Below are 25,447 nucleotides of genomic sequence, written 5' to 3' on the forward strand. Positions count from 1 at the left end.
TGCAAACAATAGGGTAAAAGTACCGATGAGATAATTTAGTTAATTTACTGAAATATTCTGCATTCATATCGCTTCAAAGCAAGGTCTCCGTGGCGTAGTGGTTAAAGCGCCTGTCTAGTAAACAGGAGATCATGAGTTCGATTCTCGTCGGAGGCTTGTTGTTATGTTACTTGATCTAGATTTCGTAGCTATTAAATTTTGAAAAATTAAAAATAATAGGGTTAGTCCCCCAATTATCGGACACATTTTAAAAAAATTATGGTTAAATGTAAGGAAATCACAGAAAACCTTTGAAAAGTTTACGAAATATTTATTTTGAACGTTTGTGCACCTAATGGTATAGAAAAAATTCCAAAAGAACGATGTAATGTTGTCCCAATCATGGATTTTATTCGGCAAGTATCGTACCCTATTATCGGCTATTTGGATGTTAATTCGGACACCCATGTTCCATTTATCGGACGTCTATACATCCAAGTCGGACACTGGGATCTCAGAATCGGACAGTGGGTCTTTGTAGCCCGGACACTGGTATCTCAGAATCGGACAGTGTGTCTTCGTTATCGGACACTGGGATCTCAGAATCGGACAGTGGGTCTTCGCTATCGAACACTGGGATCTCAGAATCGGACAGTGGATCTTCGTTATCGGACATTGGGATCTCTGTATCGGACAATGGTTCCTCAATTGGGACACCAATTTTATTTAACAATAAAAGACCCGTTAATATTGTTACTTCTCTGACACTTCTGGACCCATTGTGAACATCACTAACCGCTTTAAACATTAAATATTTACAATCCCTCTCTTTGTGTAAGCCTACGTTAAATATTTGTCTTTAAAACGTGTTTGAAAGCTGTCCGATAATAGGTTTTCTACACTAGATACGATTCGCGTTTTATTTTCATGAAAAGAAACCAAGAACTAACTGTTAAAGTAGCAATTTATAGAAAAAGATTCGGGATTTACCGCCATACACATAACTTATAATTGGCTTCTATTTATAAACCTCAAAACACGATATAAAAATGGGGGAAGAATTTTTCCGGCCCCTCAATTTGTTTTAAATAATCCAAAAAAATTGGATATCTGGTTCGTTCGCGCTTTCCTCCTCTGACATCGCGCCCCTTCTCTGTTTATACATGAAAGTAGTATATAAATGAGAGAACGGGATGGGTATGAATTTTCCATAGAGATAACATGGGGTATGATACCCTATGGGAAAATTAACATTGGGTATGGAAATTCAACGGTCTCGAATTTTTCCTAAGCGGCTTTTTTGTGCACCTTGGACGGCACGGAGAGTACGTAAGTTTCACGGTAAAAAGAGAACAGAGCGGGACGGGTTAATAAAAACGTTGGGTGTATAATCTCGTCTCGATTTGTCTGAATCGTCTCTCTTGGAAGGCAAGGAGAGAGCGAGCTCTAGTTTCGTTACGATGAGAGAACTCGAGGTTTGGAGTTTCATAAATTGTTTATGCGTGCATTTCACCCATACGAGACATTTGTCTGCGGCAGTGGTGTTTTTTTAATTAGATACATCAGATTATAGGAGAGAAGAAAATTAAGCTAATTTTGACGGTCTTTGAGCAAATCGCGTACGGTTAGATATAAGAGATGGGGATAGTTGGGTATACGTACAGGGTGATAGAAGAAACATCAGCCATGGATGAGGGATATACCCTATGGAATATTACGATAGGTATATACTCCATGTTTTCAAGGAAGATATAAAGTATATCTATAAGCTATAATTTTTAAAACGAATTATTATATAATGGGTGATGCTACTTATTTAATTTCATTCCTAATTCGTATCTGGTTTGGAATACATCTCGGAAAACAACTAAAAATGTAAGCGATTATCGTATTAAAGTTTTTCTGAGGCAGTCGTTACAAATGTATGTTATGAAATTAAGGTTGGAAGGAAACTCCTGCATAGTTGAAGCAAACTTTATGAGAGCCAACAACGAATACGTCCTTAAAGAATTGGCGTTTCTCGTTACTAAAACGGGTGAAAGTGGTGTTTACACATTTAGGTTACCTTTCCCCTACAACGAGTTAAACGTGAAAGACAAGGCTATAAACTCCTGGATCTCCAGACATATTTGCGGGATGCTATGGGACGAGGGTGAATACGAATTGGACGAATTATCTGGAATCGTCGCGTCCATATCGAAGAAAGCACCAATCCTTTACACTAAGGGGCTAGAAAAACAAGTATATCTTTCTGAACTTTTTGGAAAAACAATAATAAACGTCGAAGAATTAGGGTGCCCCAAGTACAAAGACTTGTCGAATCTCTGTTCAATAGAGTGTAAATATCACTCTGATAATAAAAACTGCGCATTATTCAAAGCGCACCAAATGAAACTATGGAATGTGTAATATTTATCTTGAGAATAAAAGTATTTCGATTTAAACCAAATATGTTTTTCATATATCACAACATGGACTTTCTAGATAGGAATTAATACGTAAACCTATTGTCGGAATGGAAGTAGGGGTTTTATTACAAAGTGCCTCAACAACTTAATCTGATTCTAATACTTTAATTTCAATATGCCGAAAATCAATTTAAAATTCGTCACTATGACGTACATGATGAAAGAAGATATTTTTATAAAACACCTATGACAACAAAATCCTATAAAGTTTCTAATCCTAACCCCAAAACCACTTAAAATTGATTCGGTATCAAATTATATATTTTTAAATACCGTGAAAATGTCTATACCGATTGACCTTTAGGTCATCACTGACGTAATTGATCAGTTCTAATTACCATTACAAACATATTAATAAGTTAACGTCCAAAGCTCGTGTGTGATATTAAACAATACAAATTCCAATTTTTCGAATAATATAAAAGACCAACTCGAGAAAATAATATTCACAACCAACTCTAAAGTCTACCATGACATCCCTCGATAAAAACAAGTTTGTTACCACACTAAAGTATACAGCGGCCTTGGGAGAAATACCTGGACGCCCAGATCTACCCGCTTTGTCGTTCAGAACCTTCGAGGTTATTGTTCGGAAGTATCATAATGGATTTTGGGTTAATATTCAATCTATTCCCGAATCTTGCGCCATCAAAGTCTCGCTTTGCTACCACCCAAACATTGGGAAGATAAAGCAGTCATTGGGTGGCTTAACCCAACTTATTAAGGTATGATTTTAAGAAAAAAATAAATCCAATCTAGTGTATTCATTCATTTAATTTCCAAGGTGGAGAAACTAGACCTGGCAGTAACCGACGAAGAAGACCATCTTGCCTCCATATTTTTAACCGCTTTTAGCCCAACTTCGCAACAGCCTATACCCACCACCGTATCTATTTTGGCTCCCGTATCATCACCAATAACGGAACCAAGAAGTACACCATCAACCTCGGCAGCAACGACTTCATCACTATCTCCGGCCATCCCGCCCCAGACCGTAACAGTAGACGTTCCCTCTAAAAAGGGAAAAAAGAGATGTGCCACGTCAACAGAAAAGCAAGCAAAGAAAAAAACTTTGAAAAAAAAATATTTATAACGATGATTTGGAAAAATTACTTGCGTTAGAGCAAATTTGCCAAAAAACTTTAGCTGGCGAGATCGATAATTTTGAAATGTAAACAAACAAACAAAAATAACATTAATAAATAAAATTTCTTTAAACACACTGAAACAATGTTTTATCATAATTCCATAGGCATATTACTAAATAAAAATAGTTCAGTTAGAAAATCTCTTTATTACAAAGAAATTTTTATATAATTGTCTAAAAGCTGGAATGGTTTTTTTTTTCATTCATCTTCCCTATTTTTTAGTCTTTTATCAGGGTGTTTAAAGCTTTTCCAGTAACGTAGCAAGGAGCGTCACTTTATCGCAGATCATATTTCACGACCACAGAGGGTGTCGAGTCTTTCACATATATATAGAGAGGATTAGGGTGAGTATTCATTACGTATATAAGATTGATTCAGACCTAGCAAATTATCAGTCGCGACGATCAACTAGACAATATGTTTTCATGCCCTTTATGCTCGAGAGAATTTTCTTTCAAGTTCCTTTTAAATCGCCACGTTCGTGAACAACAGAAAAACAAAATATGTCTGCCATGTCTGTAATAACAGTTTTGCCAGAAGGTACAGACTAATTCAGCATTCGCGCATTCATCGGAGTTGTCCAGTTTCCCCCACGCCAGGACCATCTCACTAACAACCCATAGACCCCGACTTAGCCATCAACAACCAGGTGGGTGACTTTCTTCAAAACCTCGAAGAAGTCGCGGTTCTCGAAGACGCCATCGTGAGTTCGCGATATACCCCGCAACGAGTGAAACGGATCCAGAATTAATAATTAAAAAAATAAAATCATCATTAATTAAATACTTGGAAAACCATTTAAGTAAGAAGCGGGGTATAAAGTGGAACATTTTTTTACGTGTGAGATACGTTCGTGAACTGAACGACGGATCGGAAGTCGAAGCATTACCCTATTTCCGAAGCCGAACTCAAACTTCCTTACTATCACATTTAATACCCAACCAAATAGACTCGTGTGTGAAACAAATGGTACAGGCGATGGAGGAATTTCAAGATATGGGCAGTGGATGGACCATAGATCGTATCTCGTTTTTTCAAGTGGATATTATTAGATACATGCCTCTGGTTGGTGGTACCTATATAGAGCTTCCCCCTAAACTGAATAATCCCGGAAAAGGACTCTTAAATATTAAAACTAATGATCAAAAGTGTTTCTTGTGGTGTATTCTCGCGAAATTACATCCTCAACCTCCAAAATCACATCGCGATGATCAAAATAAATACGTAGCTTTTGAATCGGAGTTAGACTGCACCGACATTTGTTTTCCATTTGAATTAAATCCACTCAAACTTAAAAGATTTGAAAATAAAAACAATCTATCTATCAATGTTTTTGGTTACGAAAATGAAGTTTTTCCTCTCCACGTCAGCGAAAATAAAGCTCCCGAGGATCGACAAATAGACCTACTTTATTTAAAATCAAAAGAATAGCAACATTTTTGTCTAATTACTGATATTAGCCGACTATTAAGTCATTTCACTAACCATAACGGAAAAATTTACATGTGCCGTTATTGTTTACATCGTTTCGCGGGAAGAAACTCAGAACGAAATCATAGAGAACTCGTGAAAAACTGTAACGTGCACAGTCCACAACTCGTTAAAATGCCACACAAAAAACCCATCTTGAAATTTGAAAAAATTGATTGGCTTCAGAAGGTAGGAAGTCATTTGGAATTTCCATAAGCTCTTAGTCTTAATAAATTTATTTTCAGGTTCCATACGTCATATATGCGGATTTTGAATCTATAATTGACAAAATCCAGACTTGTTACCCAGATTCTTCAATCTCATCAAAAACCAAACTTTCCGAGCACGTGGCGTAATGTATTCAACCCGCTGGGCTTTTGTTTTCGAATTTAATTAATTTTAAGGGGTCATCAGTAAATGATCCTTATCATAACTTTTAAACGGTGGCCTGGATGACAAAATGCCATAGAACATTTTCGACTTAAAATCGCTCATAGAACCCGCAGTAGTTCGGTTATACCACCATTTTAGAATCACCCTGTATTAATTTTTAGGGCGTTTTCGTGGAGTCGCGCACAATTCTTGTAATTTAAAGTTGCGAGTAGGAAAGTTTACTCCTGTCATAATGCATAATTTGTCACGGTATGTTCTTGTTTTAACATTAAATATTAACTATAATAAACTATGTAAAATTTTCAGTTACGACGCCCATCTTATAATGCAAAGGATAGGGCTTCAAAAAGATGAGAAAATTTCGTGTATCCCATCTAACAGTGAAACGTATATCAGTTTCACTTTCGGTCGTCTACGTTTCATTGATTCAATTCGTTTTATGCCCGCTAGTCTAGAAACTTTAATTTCTAATTTGGCCATGGGGGGTAAAGAAAAATTTCCTATCTTGAACTCTTTCTATCCCTCTCATCAAGTCCCGTATTTACTGAAAAAATTAACCTATCCCTACGACTATATGAGCAACGTAGAGAAGTTTCAAGAGGTCGAACTTCCACCCAAGGAAGCCTTTTTCAACGCTTTAACTGACGAACACATATCGGACGAGAGTTACGAAAATGTTCGTCAAGTGTGGGACATTTTTAACATCCAAAATCTAGGTATTATCTATGGAAGATTTCTAAAAGTAAAAAGGAAATTAATGGTGGATTATTAACAGGGGAACTCCACGATTTATACGTGCAGGTGGATACCCTTCAACTCGCCGACGTATTCGAAAGTTTCCGCGCTATGTGCGTAGAATACTACGGTCTGGATTGCGCGCATGCATGCACCGGACCGGGATTTGCCTGGGAGTCCGCGCTTCATATGACCAAAGTGAAGTTGGAGTTACTTCTCGATATTGATATGCACTTGTTTATAGAACGTGGTATTCGAGGAGGGGTTTCTATGATTAGCCATCGCTTCGCGGAAGCGAAAAACCCGTACATCCCCGAAACCTACGACCCCGAGAAAGAGAGTAATTACATCATGTACCTCGACGTTAACAAACTTTATGGTTTCGCCATGGTCGATTATCTACCCACGAGTAGATTCGCTTGGGTACCAGTCGAAGACCTCCTCGACTACGCTCATAAACACGTGCTTTCTCTATCAGACGAGTCTCCTTACGGTTTCATTTTGGAGGTTGACTTAGAATATCTCGCTGAACTTCAGCACGAACATAACTGTTACCCTCTCGCACCCGAATCTCAAAGAATTAAAACGGAACAATTTTCTTCTTATTACAAACTGATGCTACAACGATTACACCTTCCGGAGAAAGACACCCTACCTAAACTAGTTCCCAATCTTTACAACAAAGAGCGATACGTAGTTCACTATCGCAATTTGAAATACTACGTATTGAAAGGACTTAAACTCACGAAAGTTCACCGTATACTATCTTTCGACCAAAGCCCCTGGCTTCGCCCCTTCATAAATTTTAATACTGAAAAGCGAAAACTTGCCACCAATAGTTTTGAAAAAGATTTCTTCAAACTTTTGAACAACTCGTGTTTTGGTAAGCAAACCGCAACATAAATAGAAAAAAATGTTGCAATCTAATTTAATATATAAATATATAAAAGGTAAAACGATGGAGAACTTGAGAAACCGGATAGATTTTCATCTCGTACAAACACCCGAGCGAGCCATCAAGAAAGCGTCCTCTCCGGCATTTGAAAAATTTACGATTTTTCACAACGAACTCGTGGGTATCCATATGAAGAAGAAGTCGCTTACTTTGAACAGACCAATTTACACTGGATTCACCGTTTTGGATCTTTCGAAACTAACTATGTACGAGTTTCATTACGAGTACATGCGAAAGACCTACGGTGACAGGGCTCAGTTACTTTTCACGGACACGGACAGCCTCACGTATAATATACAAACGGACGACGTCTACTTAGACTTTCATAATTCATCCCACACTGTTAAAAATAAAGGTATTTTGAAGGTACTATAAAATACCTCCGCGACCTTTTTAGTACCCATGAACGTATTTTATTAGGTGTCTCACAGTGCGGGTATTAAATGATTTCGAAAAAGGTATTTTGGAAATATAAGGTATATAATGAAACCTTTTAGAGTTTCTGCGCTTCTGCTGGTATGTTATCGTACCCTGGAAGTAGAAAAGGACTTAATAGACTCCTTTAGAGGGAGTTTTTAGTTCCGGCGTGCTGATTATAATTAACACTACTAAAGTAAAATACATGATATAATACTTCAAGCCCAAATTCTCTAACACTAACTGTTTACTTCACCAGTAGCACTAGTAATGACAGCGTAGAAGAAATCTCTGTAGGAATATTATAAATAACCATAAAGAATAGGTTCGGTAGGGTAGAATAGGGTAGTGGTTTTCTACCCGAGATTTCAATTTCAATCTCAAGTTTCCTAGCTAGTGGTTTTACTTAAATATATAATTACATATAATTAACATTAATTATTTTCTTTGACAGCTATGTACACTAGCATACTTTACATCATTTAAAGGCAATACAATTATGATATAAGGCTTACATAGTTAATATAAAGGTTTGAATCCGAGCTTACGCCTTCAGTCGCCATTCAGAAAATATCCATGTATATGTGACCCTGAATTACCTTTACACTATAACAGTATCACACCTTCCTTAACAAGGGGAAGCTAAATATAGTATCGGGAAATGTAGAGTGGTTTATCCCTTGCTTACTATGCGAACTCTCACGACCCCGCAAGCCTATGGCGCAGACACTTAAAGGCGAGATGGAAGGCAAAATTTTACCCTCATCCCGTAAGCCCACAACACAGACACTAAAAGTTGAGATGGAAGGAAAATATTACTCTCGTGTCTTTCAGTCTCATTTGCATCGAAGTGGTGTATGGCTTACCATGTCTGAAAATGATTCAAGCCCGCGGTAATAAAGGAAAGTTTACCAGTTTCAAATGTGGCGCAAATATTTTTGATGGCGCGAAAGTATAATTTAGACCTGTTTGTGGGTTTTATTTGACACCTTATTCGGTAGCACAAAATACCTTTAGAAGTATATTATCGAACCTTTTTGAGTGTTAACAGGTACCCTTTTCGGTAATAAGGAGTACCTTTCACAATTTGAAAGTTTTATTCCGACCTTTGTTGAGGTTTAAATGATACCCATTACGGGATTACAAAATACCTTGTAGTCCTCAAAAGTACCTTCTTCAAGAGGTATTTCATAGTACCCTTACACAACGGTATTTTGTAGTACCTATATAGGTACGTCTGGGGATGCATTGAAAAATACCTTTAAAGGTACTAGACAGTACGGTTATTTTTTACAGTGCATCTTTTCGATTTCTCGGGATATCCCGTGAATCACCCTCTTTACAATAACGTAAACAAAAAGGTTGTAGGAAAAATGAAAGATGAGATGGACGGAATTCCTATACGTGAGTTCGTTGGACTTCGTCCCAAAATGTATTCTATCCTCTCCGAAAAGGGGGAGAAAAAAACCGCGAAAGGTGTTTGTAAAAGAGTAGTGAAAAAAATTATCCGACACTCTAGTTATCGGGACTGTCTCTTTAGTACTCGAGTTACGAGTAATTCTATGAAGCGGATAGTCAGTCAGAAACATCAGCTGTTTACTGTCTCCCAAAATAAAATGTCTCTCAATCCTTGTGATAATAAAATATATATTTTGGGAGACGGCATTCGTACCCTATCACACGGTCACCACTGGATCAGCATTTTAAATAAATAAAATAATATTGTTAATATGAACTTATATTTAACGATATTTTTAAATATATGAATATAGAATGCATTTTTCTGTAAATAAACTTTGAAAAACACTATAATTTATTGAAAATTTATTGAATATCTTGAATACATAAATTCTTTGATCATCTCATCATTTCGATTTTTATTTTTTGAAAATCTAGACACGATATTAAACATTTTAACACCCCTACATCTATTAAGAGCGAAATACACACAAAATCCTCCACACGTTCTACTAAGATTTCCTTGTAATTGTAACGAGTTAAAAGTCACAGTTTTACTATTTCTTTCGACAAAGTCATTAAAACGAAACATATCTGGTGGATTTCCGTACGAGTCGAACATTTCGGTATTGGCATTTCTGGAGAAATTCAAGGCTACCCAGTGCTGACCAGCACCGTTTGACGTATCGGTGTTCACGATATAAAGAGACGGAAAAGTCGTCACAAATTTTGGTAGTTGGTCAGCGGCAAACACACCCCGAAATAAATTTCTGGTGAACTTATCTTTCCCCAAAATTCTCGTTATTTGTATCGTATCCAATCTAGTCGAAGATTACGGTTCGGTTTTTATCAATTTCAATCAAACTCTGGAATTCGGCGTATACAATAACGGCGATGGTTTCTTTTAACGCGGAAGCGAATTTCATTTCTAGTCTCATATTTCCATTTTTAACGAGATGAAAATGGGTGGCATTGTTCATTAAATCGGCCGTCAAATCAAAGACAAAAAGACAGTTTCCCCCAGGGTAATCGTCGCGGCTTATTTGATTTCCTTCGTCAATATTCCACTGACCCGTTTGAAGAAATAAATTAGCGTACGCTTGGATGTAGCTATGTTCTGCAAAGTTTGGCGTCAGCGGTTTATGTGGTACGCTACTGCCGTCGGCGAACAAACCAATGTGATTCACATCAACGGGTTGGAAATTATATGGTGACAATTTTAGATCACCCAAAAACGCACTTTGTTCGACCATCCCTATGACGACTCTATTCGGTTTCTGCCCTTTAAATAAATGATCCTGCACGACGCTCATGTTCCCTTTGGGACCGAAAACGAAGTAACTTCCGTGCGGGTAATTGGATATTTCGCTCTCGACATTTGTTACACCTTCGCGTGTGCAAGCGGGATTGCAGGTATCAATTTGACTTTCCTCAAATATAACGATGCCGCTTTAATGTTCAGTTTACATTTTACGTCAGAATGCAAGCAAAATTCGGTATTGGTTTTCCAAAAACAAATTTTAAATCCACCAAGTTCAAAAGGTAGCGAGGTTGTTGGCAAATGTCTAAATGAAGAGCACCAATCATATCTATAGTTCCTTTTTGGGCAAACTTAGCTCTCTTCAAGAAACCCTTGTTATTTGCAAAATCGTTGAACTTGCACGGCGTGTCGCGATAAAATAATGAGCTTGTTAAATGACTATTTTTTGCAGAGTCTCCAAACGTTAACATAGTTTGAATCATACTTTTGTACGGGTAATTTTGAGCGCAAGGGGTAACCGATTTCTCGTTTAAAAATAAATGCACTTCGAGAAAGAGACTATGCAAAAACAAATTATCTGGGGCTACATTATCCGCCGGCGTAGTAACTGTACCATCCGCGGCAATCACGACTGCTTTCGGGGAAGATCCATCGTCCATTTTCACATCCACTTGAACATGAAGCAGAGTTTGGGACAAATCCGTGTAGGATTCAGAATTTCCACTAATGCAGAAAACTAAGTTTGAATTGTTGCTGATGCTGGAAATGGGAAAGTATTCGACCCATTCACCACTGATAATTCCCGTTTGCGTTAACGGGACTTGGAAAATATCCAATTCGGAATTGACGCAGCCACTAGAGTTAGGATGCATCAACGCCATATTCTTGGGCTTTAGGAAAATATATCAGAATAAGAACGACACGATGTTTTCCTCTTCTTAGCTTTAACCCGAGTGACTTTGCGATGCACCCTCCGCCTCTTTTTAATTCCGGATCCTGTCATCTCCCTAACCACATCCGCAGCTGACAATAAGGTTTCTTTGCCGGCGCTCTTCGATCTAGTCACTAGAGACTTTTTGATTGGAATACCACTAGCAACGTCCGTCACGACTTTCGCTCCGGTATCGAGAAATTTTCTTCCAAGAAACTGAGCACCACGTTTAATAAGGGGCATGGCGCTCCGAAAGGCCGAAGCCAGTATGTTCCCTAATCCACACCCTCTTTGCACAGGAACACCCCGATATACAGGCATGGATGCGAAACCAGCCTGGTTTAAATAGTAGTTCTCATAATCGCTTAGGGCTGAAATGTAATGGGGTCGTCCCATGATGTTTGTCATTCGCCGCTATTCATTGAACTGAAAGTTACCCCATCCAGCTCGTATTATTGTAAGGTGAGCCAGGTCCTCCGCGGTCTGAAGTGTAGAGTAACGTTCACCTTCCCTCGTTCGAATTGTATAGGGTTTCCCAGTTCATCCATAACGTTAATTTCTATAGTTTGTATGTCCGAAGAAGCTACAGGCAGATAATGAGGTCGAGCAAATTCCACATCGATAATTTCTCCGTCTTTTCCTTTCACGCTGATTATTCTCAAAAGAGGGACTTTACTATCCCCTACGATCGTATTTATAACTACGTCAGAGAAAACAAACAGAGAATGTAATCCAGCATCCAAATCCACGATATAAGGTGCCATCATGGATTCCGTAATTACGTAATCTTCATTTGAGTCAAGCGTAAATCCCATCATAACCGCGATATCACCAGGTATATTTATCGTGTAATTATAGTCCATGAAAACGGATACGCGTTTTAAACTAGCAGTATACGTGAATTTGATTGTGCCATCATCGAACAACAACATTCCGAGTAAATCTCGAATTGATAAGAAACTGCCTTTAGGAATAACAACTACCGTTTCCATAGTTTTAGCGTCAGTGGACCAAATTCTTATAGATCTTTCTCCCCTCACATTATTCCAGGTTCTTGGATAACTTATTTCCGTCAATCCAACTTCGTAAGGGCCGTTAAGTTTTACTACTTCTGGAAGATACGTCCTAAATTTACTCGTAGTATTGTTGGGAAAGCATTTTGTCGATGAATCGGATGGTAAAGTGATATAGAAACTCATTGTAAGTCTATTTCCTGCACCCAACTGTCAAATTGAGGTCCGTATCCACTCCAACGCACCAGCAATTCTACGGTATTATCAGCTTTCTTATGCTTTTTTAGCACTTTTTCAATTTTGAACGCGCAAGTATCGAGATCCTTTCCAACCATTTTTACTTCCTCTTTGTAAAAAACACCCAAAATGGGTTCCGAATTTAACGCCTCCAGTTTATATACCGGTGGCTGCCTCGGTATTTGCTTAATTACTCGAAATAATTCTTCCGAAAAATTAGGGACGTATCCTTTCTCAAAAAGCCCTTTGTTTTTACTTATTCTGACAATGTCTCCGATTTCAAAATCGTACTTCACAGGGGGACTAAAGTCAATATCTCCGTATAAATTTTTCCAAATGATTTTGGAATTTTGAAGTGTTACTTCTATAGGTTTACATTTAATTGAACGATGGTAACTGTTATTATAAGCACTAACTAATCTGGGGAGCACATCAACGTACGTATAAGTATTTTTCGCAGTAAAGTATCGATACATCCTTGATTTAAACGATCTGATAAATCGCTCGACAATGCTGGCTTTCACTTCCGAGTTTGTCGCGAAAAACTCAATTCCTCGTGATTTTAACTCAGCTTGAACGGCTTTACACACAAACTCATTCCCATGGTCACTCTGTATTCGCCTTGGTTTCCTTTCACCATCCAGTATCTTTTTCAACGCCTTTACTATAGTATCTCCTTTCTTATCTTTCACGGGTTCAACGAAAGCGTATTTACTAAAAATATCTATACAAGCAAGTATATATCGATGCCCTTTGTTTTGTTTCGAAAGTTTCTGGAGGTCAATGAGGTCGGCTTGCCATTGATCGTCTCTACCGTACGCTATCGTCTTATTTCGTTTATATCGCCACCTGGTATTTTTATGTTGAGTATAGGTACCTTGCTTTTGTTAAAATTCCATAACGTTTTTTGTCGTCACTTTGAGACCCTTCTCTTTAGCTGAACGATACAATCCGCGAATACCAGCGTACCCACCAGAGTCAGATACGTCATAATAAATATTTTCTAGCTTATCCATAAATGGTACTATTTCCGGATGTGCGTGTTGCATAGTATAATATTAAGAAATCGAAAACTTCGATTATTACGAAACATAATATTATTAAGACTCCGGTTAATATTTTTGGATTTTTTGAATAGGATTCAAATAATCTGGACACGATACCTTGCGCTACAACTTCTGTACAACCATCCATTTTGAGATATGAAAGGGAAATAAACACTCATAACTCGTGATAAACGTTTTATTTGTAATTACAATCAAATCGTCACCCATTGATTAAGTTTGGGTGGTGTCACGTTAAACAATAATGATTTCAACACATGCGCTCTAGTAGGGTTTTTGATAAATTTTTTCGGTACATTGTTATTTTGCAATATTTCGTAGAAGCTTTTGTAGCCCGTTGGGTCTGTATTTGGTGTGGTTTTTCTAACCGCATCGTAAATTAAATCGACTACGTTAGATCCGGGCACCACCCTTCCCCCAATTTCCATTTCTCCAAGTTCGTTCCACGAAATATACCTCAATGTCCAAGTATACAACGATATCGCGTCAGGAAGCATGCTCGGTGGGATAGACGTTGCAATTTCTTCGTACCAGGTTTTTTTCACTGATTGATTGTGTTTTTCAACTGGTTTCCGATTAGATGCAATGTGTCGTTGCAAAGTTTGATTATATAAAGTTAATTTCTCCGATTCGCAAATACGAGGGTTGTCGAGAATAGTTTTCATTTCTTTATCCAAGGATGGTATGTCCGATTCGAGAGCGACATCTTCGGTATTAGTATTTTTCATTCGACGTAAAGCGTCTTCGGACACCAAAATCATTTTCCGAGCCATTTATTTATTTATGGCACGATTTATGGCAGAGCCAGCAACTGAACTAATGATTGAGAGTAACGGTGCTAATAAAATTGGGAGAAAACCCCCTTTCTGAACTAGAATCTGTTTTCTCTTAGCAAGAGGAATTTTTCTACAAAGTTTATGCAACACATTACGGTGTTTCTTCAATCGTATCTTTTGCCCGTCTGTTAGTTGAATGTTACCGCGTAGTACATTTATACAACATTCGACTAAGGCTCTTAAAGCGTCACGATTCGATAGTTTGATGATAGCCTTCCTCTGTTTCGCGTTACAGGTGCTCAAAAATTTTAAAAAATTCAAGTTCTTACACACCCGTTTTGATGTTGATATAGTCATTTTATTTCGGTACAAAAAAAGCGGCTTCTTCCCCCGGTATTATTCCCGTTCGCAGTCGATATTCATCTGCAGTGTTTGGCTTCAGGTCGATGAATAAATAACCGTATGGTTTCGCCACGGCTTGACGAAATGCATCGACAACAAACTTGGTATTAGAAGGGGAAATTTGTTTAGCGATATTTAAGACACTGGAGACGTCTCTAGCCGAACGAAAAATTACGAGGTATTGGGAATTTAAAATGAGGGTCCTAACTTCTTTCCCGTGATAAAACAAATTTTGCATTAGAATGAGTACCGAAGTGTTACGGTGATGGGAACCTCGAATAAATAAGTTAGTGACGTCTTTGTTATTAGCTATTTCGCATAATAGATCGTCGAGGATTATAAAATTTCTAGCCTCGGGATTCAAATTGCTCGGGTCTAATAAACCCTCGTGAAACTCAACGTTAGGATTATTTTCCAACACGGAATTAAATAATTTCTCTTGATGCTCTGTATAACACCAAACTATTCTTTGGGGAGGTGGGGAAATGCAGGATGCATTATGCTTAATTAATTTCGCAATTGCCCAGTGAATGGATGCTTCATCACTGGGTCCATGATTTGAAATGAGCTACGATATAGAGAATTGAGACTTTAATACCAATTATTTATTGTTTAAAAATCTTCAGTTTTATACAACATCTTTTTAGCGTTACATACAATGAAAGACATAATCGCATCGCGAATATCCTCATTTAAAAAGGTGTCAATTTTATGGGTAATTTCGGAATAACTAATAGTATCCATCGCGTCTACAAAATACGTGTCTAAACGGGTGTTCCAATCAATCATCAGACAATCGTGTTGTTTTTGTGAGGGATGATCAATTTTACAACCATTGCATTGCTTATCCACGTATTCAGTAATATGGTCCAGTACGTCTCTTTTGATATTTTTGAAGACCCGTTTCACCTCGTTGTGATACGCTATGATTTCGTCGTATTTGTCCATCAAGGGTATTGCGATATGGTAAAACCCCTTTTGGTTAGGTACTGCTTTCCATAATTCGTCCCAGTTCCGAGGATGATTTCTCTCACGTCCACCACTCTCCGATTTTGGAAAATGCTTAGCTGGACTCGTCTTGTTTCCGATCCTTCGAAGAAAAACGAAGAGTTTTCAATGGAATCGCTTTCCAAGAAGGAAGATATTTGATCGTTCTTGTCCCGAAGTTGTTTGAAATGACTTTCTGTTAAAGCGATGCCCACACTTCCATCCAAAGTTCCGATAAAAATGTTACAATCTGGAATAACCGTTACCCCTTTGGTGGTAGAAATAGGGAAAGTCTTGAGAGGATTCCTATAAGTTTCGAAAATATCTTGTAAATACTGTAAAATATCAAGGTATAGACTACCATACTTACATCATATTATTATGTAAATTCTGAGGTGTAAGAGACTCGCAGAAGGTAATTCAGAATGATGTTTAAAATGTAAAAATTCAGCTTTATATAGTAAATTTTCCTCGAAAATTTTGTTGAACTTTGTACCATTCTCTTCGAAAGATATTCCTCTTTTGCTTCATAATATAGACATACTATACTTTACCTTAATAATACTATAATCCATATAACATGTATATACATGTATATACCTATGGTAATATTCCATAGGGTATATCCCTTATCCATGCCTCATGTTTCCTCTAACACCCTGTACGTATACCCAACTTTTCCCATCTCTTATATCCAACCGTACGCGATTCGTTCAAAGACCGTCAAAATTTAGCTTAATTTTCTTCTCTCCTATATTCCGATTTATCTAATTAAAAAAAACACCACCGCCGCAGACAACTGTCTTGTATGGGTGAAAGGCGCGCATAAACAGTTTATGAAATTCCAAACCTCGAGTTCTCTCATCGTAACGAAACTAGAGCTATCTCTCTCTCGGATGGGAAATTTGAGAACTCTTTCGACCCCAGACTCCCGTAATATACCAGGGAAAGCACCGATGATTAGGCAAATAATTTTCGTACAATTAATTCGGTCTTCCCCGTACTCTGAAACGGTAAGAATTCAATCCCCCTGGTCGATTTATGTACGGACCCTCCGTACTACCTTTGTCAGCCTCTATCGTACTATGAGGCGGCAAAACTTATACAACCAATGCTATTTCTATGGTCCATACCCGTCCTGCTCTGTTCTCATTTTACCGTGAGACTTACGTACTCTCCGTGCCGTCCAAGGTGCACAAAAAAGCCGCTTCGGAAAAGTTAGAGACCGTCGAATTTTTATACCCAATGTTAATTTTCCCATAGGGTATCATACCCCATGTTATCTCTATGGCAAATTCATACCCATCCCGTTCTCTCATTTATATACTACTCATGCTACATACAGATTTCGACACCCTCTTTAAAACTAGGTAACATACAGTGTTCCTTTTTTCCCCGGCAGTTTTACAAAGAACTTTTAAAAATGTGTCCGATAATAGGAGCGTCCGATAATAGGGGGAATAACCCTTGCTACGAAATCTAGTTCAAGTAACATATCAACGAGGCTCCGACGAGAATCGAACTCATGATCTCCTGTTTACTAGACAGGCGCTTTAACCACCAAGCCACGGAGCCCTTGCTTTGAAGCGACATGAATGCAGAATATTCCAGTAATTTAACTAAATTAACTCATCGGAATTTTTACCCTATTGTTTCAATTTTTCAAAATTTAATAGCTACGAAATCTAGATCAAGTAACATAAGAGCAAGGCTCCGACGAGAATAGAACTCATGATCTCCTGTTTACTAGACGGCGCTTTAACCACTAAGCCACGGAGCCCTTGCTTTGAAGCGATATGAATGCTGAATATTTCAGTAAATTAACTAAATTATCTCATCGGAACTTTTACCCTATTGTTTGCATAAATGCATATCTAAATCAACTATTATTTTTAATTTTTTCAAAATATTATAGCTACGAAATCTAGTTCAAGTAATATAACAGCGAGGCTCCGACGAGAATCGAACTCATGATCTCCTGTTTACGAGACAGACGCTTTAACCACTTAGCCACGGAGGCCTTGCTTTAATTCGACATGAATTCTAAATATTCCCGTAATTTTACTAAATTAACTCATCGGAATTTTTACCCTATTGTTTTAATTTTTCAAAATTTAATAGCTACGAAATCTAGATCAAGTAAAAAACAGCGAGGATCCGACGAGAATCGAACTCATGATCTCCTTTTTACTAGACAGGCGCTTTAACCACTAAGCCACGGAGCCCTAGCTTAGAAGCGATATGAATGGTGAATATTTCAGTAAATTAACTAAATTATCTCATCGGAACTTTTACACTATTGTTTGCATATATGCATATCTAATCAACTATTATTTTTAATTTTTCAAAATTTAATAGCTACGAAATCTAGTTCAAGTAACATAACCGCGAAGCTCCGACGAGAATCGAACTCATGATCTCCTGTTTACGAGACAGGCACTTTAACCACTAAGCTACGGAGCCCTTGCTTTGAAGCGACATGAATGCAGAATATTCCAGTAATTTTCCGTAATTTAACTCAACGGAATTTTTACCCTATTGTTTCAATTTTTCAAAATATAATAGCTACGAAATCTAGATCAAGTAACATAAGAGCAAGGCTCCGACGAGAATCGAACTCATGATCTCCTGTTTACGAGACAGGCACTTTAACCACTAAGCTACGGAGCCCTTGCTTTGAAGGGACATGAATGCAGAATATTCCAGTAATTTTCCGTAATTTAGCTCATCGGAATTTTTACCCTATTGTTTCAATTTTTCAAAATTTAATAGCTACGAAAGCTAGATCAAGTAACATAAGAGCAAGGCTCCGACGAGAATAGAACTCATGATCTCCTGTTTACTAGACAGGCGCTTTAACCACTAAGCCACGGAGCCCTTGCTTTGAAGCGATATGAATGCTGAATATTTCAGTAAATTAAGTAAATTATGTATGCCAAGCTTCTGGGCGGCCAAGTTCGAGGGAATAAGACACATGTCGGAGTTCCTACCCTATGGGTGCCGACTGCCCCGTGTCCGCCGGAGGTGACCTGATCCCCACACCCCTTCCGTCACCTCCCAAGTAAACCTCATTTCCTTCCCTGATTATTCACATACTGAAACCTGAATAATCGCATCCTTGTCGCGGACCCTTATGGGACCCAATTTACATTGAAACCTCTTAAAAAAAAATATAATAAAAACTAAATTATCTCATCGGAACTTTTACCCTATTGTTTGCATAAATGCATATCTAAATCAACAATTATTTTTAATTTTTTCAAAATATTATAGCTACGAAATCTAGTTCAAGTAATATAACAGCGAGGCTCCGACGAGAATCGAACTCATGATCTCCTGTTTACGAGACAGACGCTTTAACCACTAAGCCACGGAGCCCTTGCTTTGAAGCGATATGAATGGTGAATATTTCAGTAAATTAACTAAATTATCTCATCGGAACTTTTACACTATTGTTTGCATATTTGCATATCTAATCAACTATTATTTTTAATTTTTCAAAATTTAATAGCTACGAAATCTAGTTCAAGTAACACAACCGCGAAGCTCCGACGAGAATCGAACTCATGATCTCCTGTTTACGAGACAGGCACTTTAACCACTAAGCTACGGAGCCCTTGCTTTGAAGCGACATGAATGCAGAATATTCCAGTAATTTTCCGTGATTTAACTCATCGGAATTTTTACCCTATTGTTTCAATTTTTCAAAATTTAATAGCTACGAAATCTAGATCAAGTAACATAAGAGCAAGGCTCCGACGAGAATAGAACTCATGATCTCCTGTTTACTAGACAGGCGCTTTAACCACTAAGCCACGGATCCCTTGATTTGAAGCGATATGAATGCTGAATATTTCAGTAAATTTACTAAATTATCTCATCGGAACTTTTACACTATTGTTTGCATATAGGCATATCTAAATCAACTATTATTTTTAATTTTTCAAAATTTAATAGCTACGAAATCTAGTTCAAGTAACATAACAGCGAGCTCCGACGAGAATCGAACTCATTATCTCCTGTTTACTAGACAGGCGCTTTAACCACTAAACCACGGAGCCCTTGCTTTGAAGCGACATGAATGCAGAATATTCCAGAAATTTTCCGTGATTTAACTCATCGGAATTTTTACCCTATTGTTTCAATTTTTCAAAATTTAATAGCTACGAAATCTAGATCAAGTAACATAAGAGCAAGGCTCCGACGAGATTAGAACTCATGATCTCATGTTTACTAGACAGACGCTTTAACCACTAAGCCACGGAGCCCTTGCTTTGAAGCGACATGAATGCAGAATATTCCAGTAATTTAACTAAATTAACTCATCGGAATTTTTACCCTATTGTTTTAATCTTTACCTCTCCGAGTGACGTATGTCACGGAGAGGTTCTAATTTCGACGTGTCTGTGTGTGTGTGTGTGTTTGTGTGGGGGTGTGGGTGTGGGTGCGTCTGCATACGATTGACAAGTGGGGATTTTGACAATCTTTTCACCCACATAGTGGGGAACCGACTTACATGTGGGGACATTTTCAAGTCCTCACATGTAAGTTATTAGATAAATGATATAATTAGACTAATTAGAGCCCAAATTAATTTTTTGGAAAAAGTCCCCACTTGTAAGGTACTTGGGTTTTTCACATTACAAGTGGGGACCATGGAAATTAACACATATCCGAGAGATGTCGCCAGAGGTTTTCACACACCCGGGTACCCAGTTGTACGAAATGAGGACCATATGGTCTCTTCGGCGTACATGTGGGGGCTCAAAAATGCGTTTTCATTACAATAAGCACAGATAGATGTCGCTACTTTAGAAATACAAAATATAAATTATTCAGCGATAACAATATGAAATCTTGTATCTCACAGACCTAACGGTGATTTTTTCATAATTTAATTACACTTGACGTACGAAAACTAATTTTCCTAATTCTTTAGGCGTCATTAAATTAACTTCGTTTAAAACATTAACTCGATAAAAAAACTGTATGTCCCCAGATGTACATTAAAAAGACGGCCAAGTTCCCCACATTTTAAAATGGGACCAACGTTACATATAATGTAAATTTCATCATAATTGTCATTATTTTAATTTAAAAAAGTGAATTAAAATGAATTTTGAAAACATATATTTTAACGACCCCACTTGTCCGTTGAAATGACAGCGAAGGTTCCCACTTGTAAAATTTTCGCGTTTTTAAAAAATATCTTCAAATACTTGAAGGAAACATAAAGATCCTATTTCGTAAATTTTATCATAATAATCAATATTTTAATTACAAAAGAATAATATGCATGTAATTAGAAAATGTGTGTATAAAAGACCCCACTTGTCTGTTGAAATGACAGCGAAGGTCCCCACTTGTAAATTTATCAAGTGTGAAAAATTATCTTCAAATACTTGATGGAACCATATAGGCTTTGACACTAATTCAAAATCTAAAAATTTATACTCAAATGTCCCCAGATATAAGGTAGGAAGACGGTTTAGGTCTCCACTTGTAAACCTGAAATTACCTCAAAACTTAAGTGTTAAGCCTTTAATAGGTCCGATTACCTAAATTTCATTATAATAATCAATATTTAAACTATACAATTAAAATATACTTGAAATTAGAAAATGTGTGTTTAAAAGACCCCACTTGTCTGTTGAAATGACTGTGAAGGTCCCAACTTGTAAATTTATCAAGTGTGAAAAATGAAATTGAAATACCTGATGGAACCATATAGGCTTCGACACTAGTACAAAATCTAATAATTTATACACAAATGTCCCCAGATATAAGGTTGGAAGACTGTTTAGGTCCCCACTTGTAAACCTGAAATTAGCTCATAACTTAACTGTTAAGCTAGAAATAGGTCAAATACCTAAATTTCATTATAATAATCAATATTTTAACTATGAAATTGCAATATACATGAAATTAGATAAAGTGTGTTTAATAGACCCCACTTGTCTGTTGAAATACCTAAAACAATCGTATAGGGTTTGACACAAATTCAAAATCGAAGTGTTTGTTAAGAATTCTCCTCAAATATATGGGGAGGAATTCATAGATTTCATCTGCTTGGAATCTTTAACAGCCGTGTTCTGGGTCTTTCTGCGTCAATTAATGGGGGCAGGTGTAGAAGTCGTCACTAGTGACGTCATGCATAATGTATATTGACATTAACCTGATATTGACATAGCTAGAATCCTGCTCTGATATTCCCACGACCTATTAGCACCGAACCCTAATGTAAACGAACTCACTTTGCGTGTGCTGAACGAGTAAACCTTGGGTTGTATATAATTTTTAAATTTTATTTTTTAGTGTTTAAGTTGAGATTCGCCTTAAGTCAATGCCTAACTTTCTCTTTAAGCTCCATTTTCACCATTCTTAATATTTTTATTTTTTGGTTTTAATGGCTAAACATTTGTTTATAACAGAAGAAGTTTTTTGTTTAAGAGTATGAGTTATTTAGTCTTTGCGAGAGGAGAATTTATTTTGTGGTTTGATAGATTAGATTCATTTTTTCCTGTGGTTTTATTGATTTGAATGGCGAGGAAGGATTTTTGTAAACAAATTTTTAAACCGTTCGATGGCAACTTATTAAGATTATTCGATATAGACTCTGTTCCAGCATTGGTTATCAGCACAAGCCAAACTAGGTCTCTATGTAACGACGAACAAATATTTTTTTCAGTATAGATAGTTTTCTCACATGGAGAATTCATACCATTTACACCAGGAGACCGGGCTATCTGGCGGACAAAAACCCGTCTCCTTTTGTCCTCCAGATAGCCCGTCTTCCTTGTGTAAATGGTATGAATCCTCCATGTGTGAAAACTATCTATACAGAATATCGCGTTTCAAAATCCTAAATATCAGTATTGCTTTCTTCTGTTGGCAGTACGCAAAAACCTACCTCAGATAGAGACCTAGCATTGCGCGTACTGACAACCGAAGCTGGAACAGTGTATATTATAAAAAACCGTCTTGGTTTGGACCAAGGCCGAAAAAACAAACGATATGTTTGAGGTTTATCAATTGACTGAAGTTTCAGATATTGAAATTTTTTTCTAGTTCTTTTTATCCACTCAATCCTTAATCAATATTTAATTCAATCAACTACTGATTTTACTCTTAATCGATCTAGTCCCTCTAAATTAATTGAAAAAATTACATATCTACGCTTTTTCAAGAACAGTTACATTTTCCGAAAACATTTTATCATGGAATTAATTATTTTGAAGGAAGTACGTGTTGAGGGATCAGTATTGAATATTTGAAATGTTCTACTGGATGTCTAAAAAGAGCAAGCGAACTTTGGCATAACTCGAATGGAAAATGTAAATATTTCATAGATGCCAAACCAGGGTGTTGCGCAAATATATACATTTAATTTCGTATATCGAAATGCTACATTTCTATTGTCGCCTCTATGAAGGTAAAGTTGCACTGGAATTTCTTGGTCATAACTCAGTCTTCATTTGAAACGTCACCCCCTACTTTACAGCGGTTACGTATTACGCGTAATCATTTTAGCAAGCGTAAAGATCATTTCGGAAAACACAGGGGCGAGGCCACCATTGGGGTGTATTCTCCCTCGCACCAAGGGTCATCGCCAGACGATGCCAAAGTTCACTACGGGCAGGAGGCTAGTCAACTAGCACTGCCTATAGCGGTGCTTCTAAACGAGCGAGAAAATGAAAGAGAGAAAACACCCCAATGGCGGGATCACACCTGTGTTTTAGTTTCTCTGTATGTAATTTTCAAAATGGTCTACTCACTTACAAATGTACACCAATTACACTGAGTGCTCGGTCGTTCGGGCGCTAGCGAGTGTCAAGCCATAACCATAACCATTCATGTACACGAATGTTTTATAGTGTTAGGTTAACAAGGTTGGCGGTAAAGTCCGGAGTGTCATGTACCGTTTACTAATGTGAAAAGGTTTCGATCTATATGGTAATATTGGCCGATTGTGTTGCGACGGCTCAGATGACCCATACACTAGAACCACTGGTGATTATAAAATGCAATATATTGGGAAAATAGAGGAAGGGAGGGGGTGTCGGAGTTAAATGTGACCTTTTTGGCATAACTAGTAATGAATGATGTGTTTAACCATATTATCTCCGCGGGAAATGAATACAACAAGTCATTGGTTCTGAGAAGTATTTCTGTTTATGTGATCTTTACCCTTAACCACGCAGGATAAACTTTGTTGCTTTGTCTTAAGTGGACGACATTCACTGTAAACGACAGTCTTATCAACAACTTAAAACAGATTTAAACTTCTTTTGGTGCAAACTTGAAAATTTGTCAAGCCAGCAACAATTAAAACAATGTTGGTCAAGGTGCTTACAAGTTAGTTATCATCGACATGAAATCCCTTCAAAATAATTAATTCCATGATAAAATGTTTTCGGAAAATGTAGTTGTTCTTGAAAAAGCGTAGATATGTAATTTTTTCAATTAATTTAGAGGGACTAGATCGATTAAGAGTAAAATCAGTAGTTGATTGAATTAAATATTGATTAAGGATTGAGTGGATAAAAAGAACTAGAAAAAAATTTCAATATCTGAAACTTCAGTCAATTGATAAACCTCAAACATATCGTTTGTTTTTTCGGCCTTGGTCCAAACCAAGACGGTTTTTTATAATATCTGTCACTTCAGTCTTAATGTAATTAAATTTTGAATAACCATGTTTGCTTTACCGTCACACATTTGCACTCTAAAATATAACGGTGCATTCAAACACCATATATGCTGTTTTTTCCGGTTCCAAAAAAGACATCATTTAGGGTGTACTTTAACCCCATTTTTATGATCAATTCACGCCATTTGCTAATATTATTTGCAAGTATTAGGCATTATGCACCATTTACAGTGGTTTTTAACATCTTTGTTAGGCAATCTGTTGAACTTCTAATATTACTTAGTTTAATGGTGTTAAAAGTATGGAAAACGTACGCTACCTCTGTCACATTATTAAACCAAGTGAAGTGAAATAGTTGTTAAATATTTATTTTTTCCATATTTAGCACCACATTTATGGTGTAAAACAAATCCGTCAATACACCATTTCAAGTCCCTGTTTACCCATTTAAAGACCCTATTTACCCCGTTTTAAGGCCCTATTGACCCATTTCAAGTTAATTGTACTATGGTAATTAACCGCTTGCCTGCCTTACGACCGAATTCCAATTCGGCTGAAAACTACCGCAACTTGGCGGTTTTGGATTTGGTCTAATGGGACAAACATCTTGGCTTAAATTAAAATTCTATCTACGCCCGTTAACATCTGATTAACTTCAGTGGTTATGTAAAATGAGCAATAATCCCATCTATTTTGTAAACCATTAAGCAAAATTTATAGTTTAGAAGAATGAAATATTTTTAAATCGCAGAAATGCACCGTTATAAAGCGATTCTCTTATTTTAATTTTTAAGTCAAATTACGTAACACTGTAACGAACTTAAACGAAGTTTGAACATAGAATGAGTTCCCAAAAATAATTTTCTAACGTAATATAGTGCCTATGAAAAACCACATATTATTAAAAGCAAATATTTTTATTTTTAAACGCTGTCAACGATAAAACGTTTGTTATTATTGAACTTTTTTTTTATTAAAATTATAACATTTATAGGATAAATACGTCTACTATTAAGAGGTACAATGCTTGAAATTTGTGTCTCAATGACACGTAACCTAACTAACATATGCCTTACCTAACCCGACCTATAAAACAAGCAATA

General features: G+C 37.0%; 1 protein-coding gene and 7 non-coding genes across 8 annotated transcripts; 1 reads left to right on the plus strand and 7 right to left on the minus strand.

Annotated features, from left to right (window-relative positions):
* Positions 1-5,690: 5,690 nt before the first annotated feature.
* LOC149641354 (uncharacterized) lies at positions 5,691-7,523 on the plus strand. The gene is made up of 4 exons (XM_089850549.1): positions 5,691-5,707; positions 5,765-6,174; positions 6,234-7,076; positions 7,144-7,523. The coding sequence occupies exons 1-4, from the start codon at positions 5,691-5,693 to the stop codon at positions 7,521-7,523; spliced, it is 1,650 nt and encodes a 549-aa protein (XP_089706675.1).
* Positions 7,524-17,196: 9,673 nt separating this feature from the next.
* On the minus strand, positions 17,197-17,269 carry TRNAT-AGU (transfer RNA threonine (anticodon AGU)). Its single transcript has one exon. It is a non-coding gene; the product is annotated as a tRNA-Thr (tRNA).
* Positions 17,270-17,641: 372 nt separating this feature from the next.
* Positions 17,642-17,715, minus strand: TRNAT-CGU (transfer RNA threonine (anticodon CGU)). The gene has a single exon. It is a non-coding gene; the product is annotated as a tRNA-Thr (tRNA).
* A 369-nt stretch (positions 17,716-18,084) lies between these two features.
* TRNAT-CGU (transfer RNA threonine (anticodon CGU)) lies at positions 18,085-18,157 on the minus strand. Its single transcript has one exon. It is a non-coding gene; the product is annotated as a tRNA-Thr (tRNA).
* Positions 18,158-18,291: 134 nt separating this feature from the next.
* TRNAT-CGU (transfer RNA threonine (anticodon CGU)) lies at positions 18,292-18,364 on the minus strand. Its single transcript has one exon. It is a non-coding gene; the product is annotated as a tRNA-Thr (tRNA).
* Positions 18,365-18,498: 134 nt separating this feature from the next.
* TRNAT-AGU (transfer RNA threonine (anticodon AGU)) lies at positions 18,499-18,571 on the minus strand. Its single transcript has one exon. It is a non-coding gene; the product is annotated as a tRNA-Thr (tRNA).
* Positions 18,572-18,999: 428 nt separating this feature from the next.
* TRNAT-CGU (transfer RNA threonine (anticodon CGU)) lies at positions 19,000-19,072 on the minus strand. Its single transcript has one exon. It is a non-coding gene; the product is annotated as a tRNA-Thr (tRNA).
* A 165-nt stretch (positions 19,073-19,237) lies between these two features.
* On the minus strand, positions 19,238-19,310 carry TRNAT-CGU (transfer RNA threonine (anticodon CGU)). Its single transcript has one exon. It is a non-coding gene; the product is annotated as a tRNA-Thr (tRNA).
* Between the last annotated feature and the right edge of the window lie 6,137 nt (positions 19,311-25,447).

This window comes from Phalangium opilio, unplaced genomic scaffold, assembly GCF_054372755.1.
Source record: "Phalangium opilio isolate 3A_F unplaced genomic scaffold, DU_Popi_V2 ptg000092l_1, whole genome shotgun sequence".
NCBI classification, from domain to species: Eukaryota; Metazoa; Arthropoda; class Arachnida; order Opiliones; family Phalangiidae; genus Phalangium; species Phalangium opilio.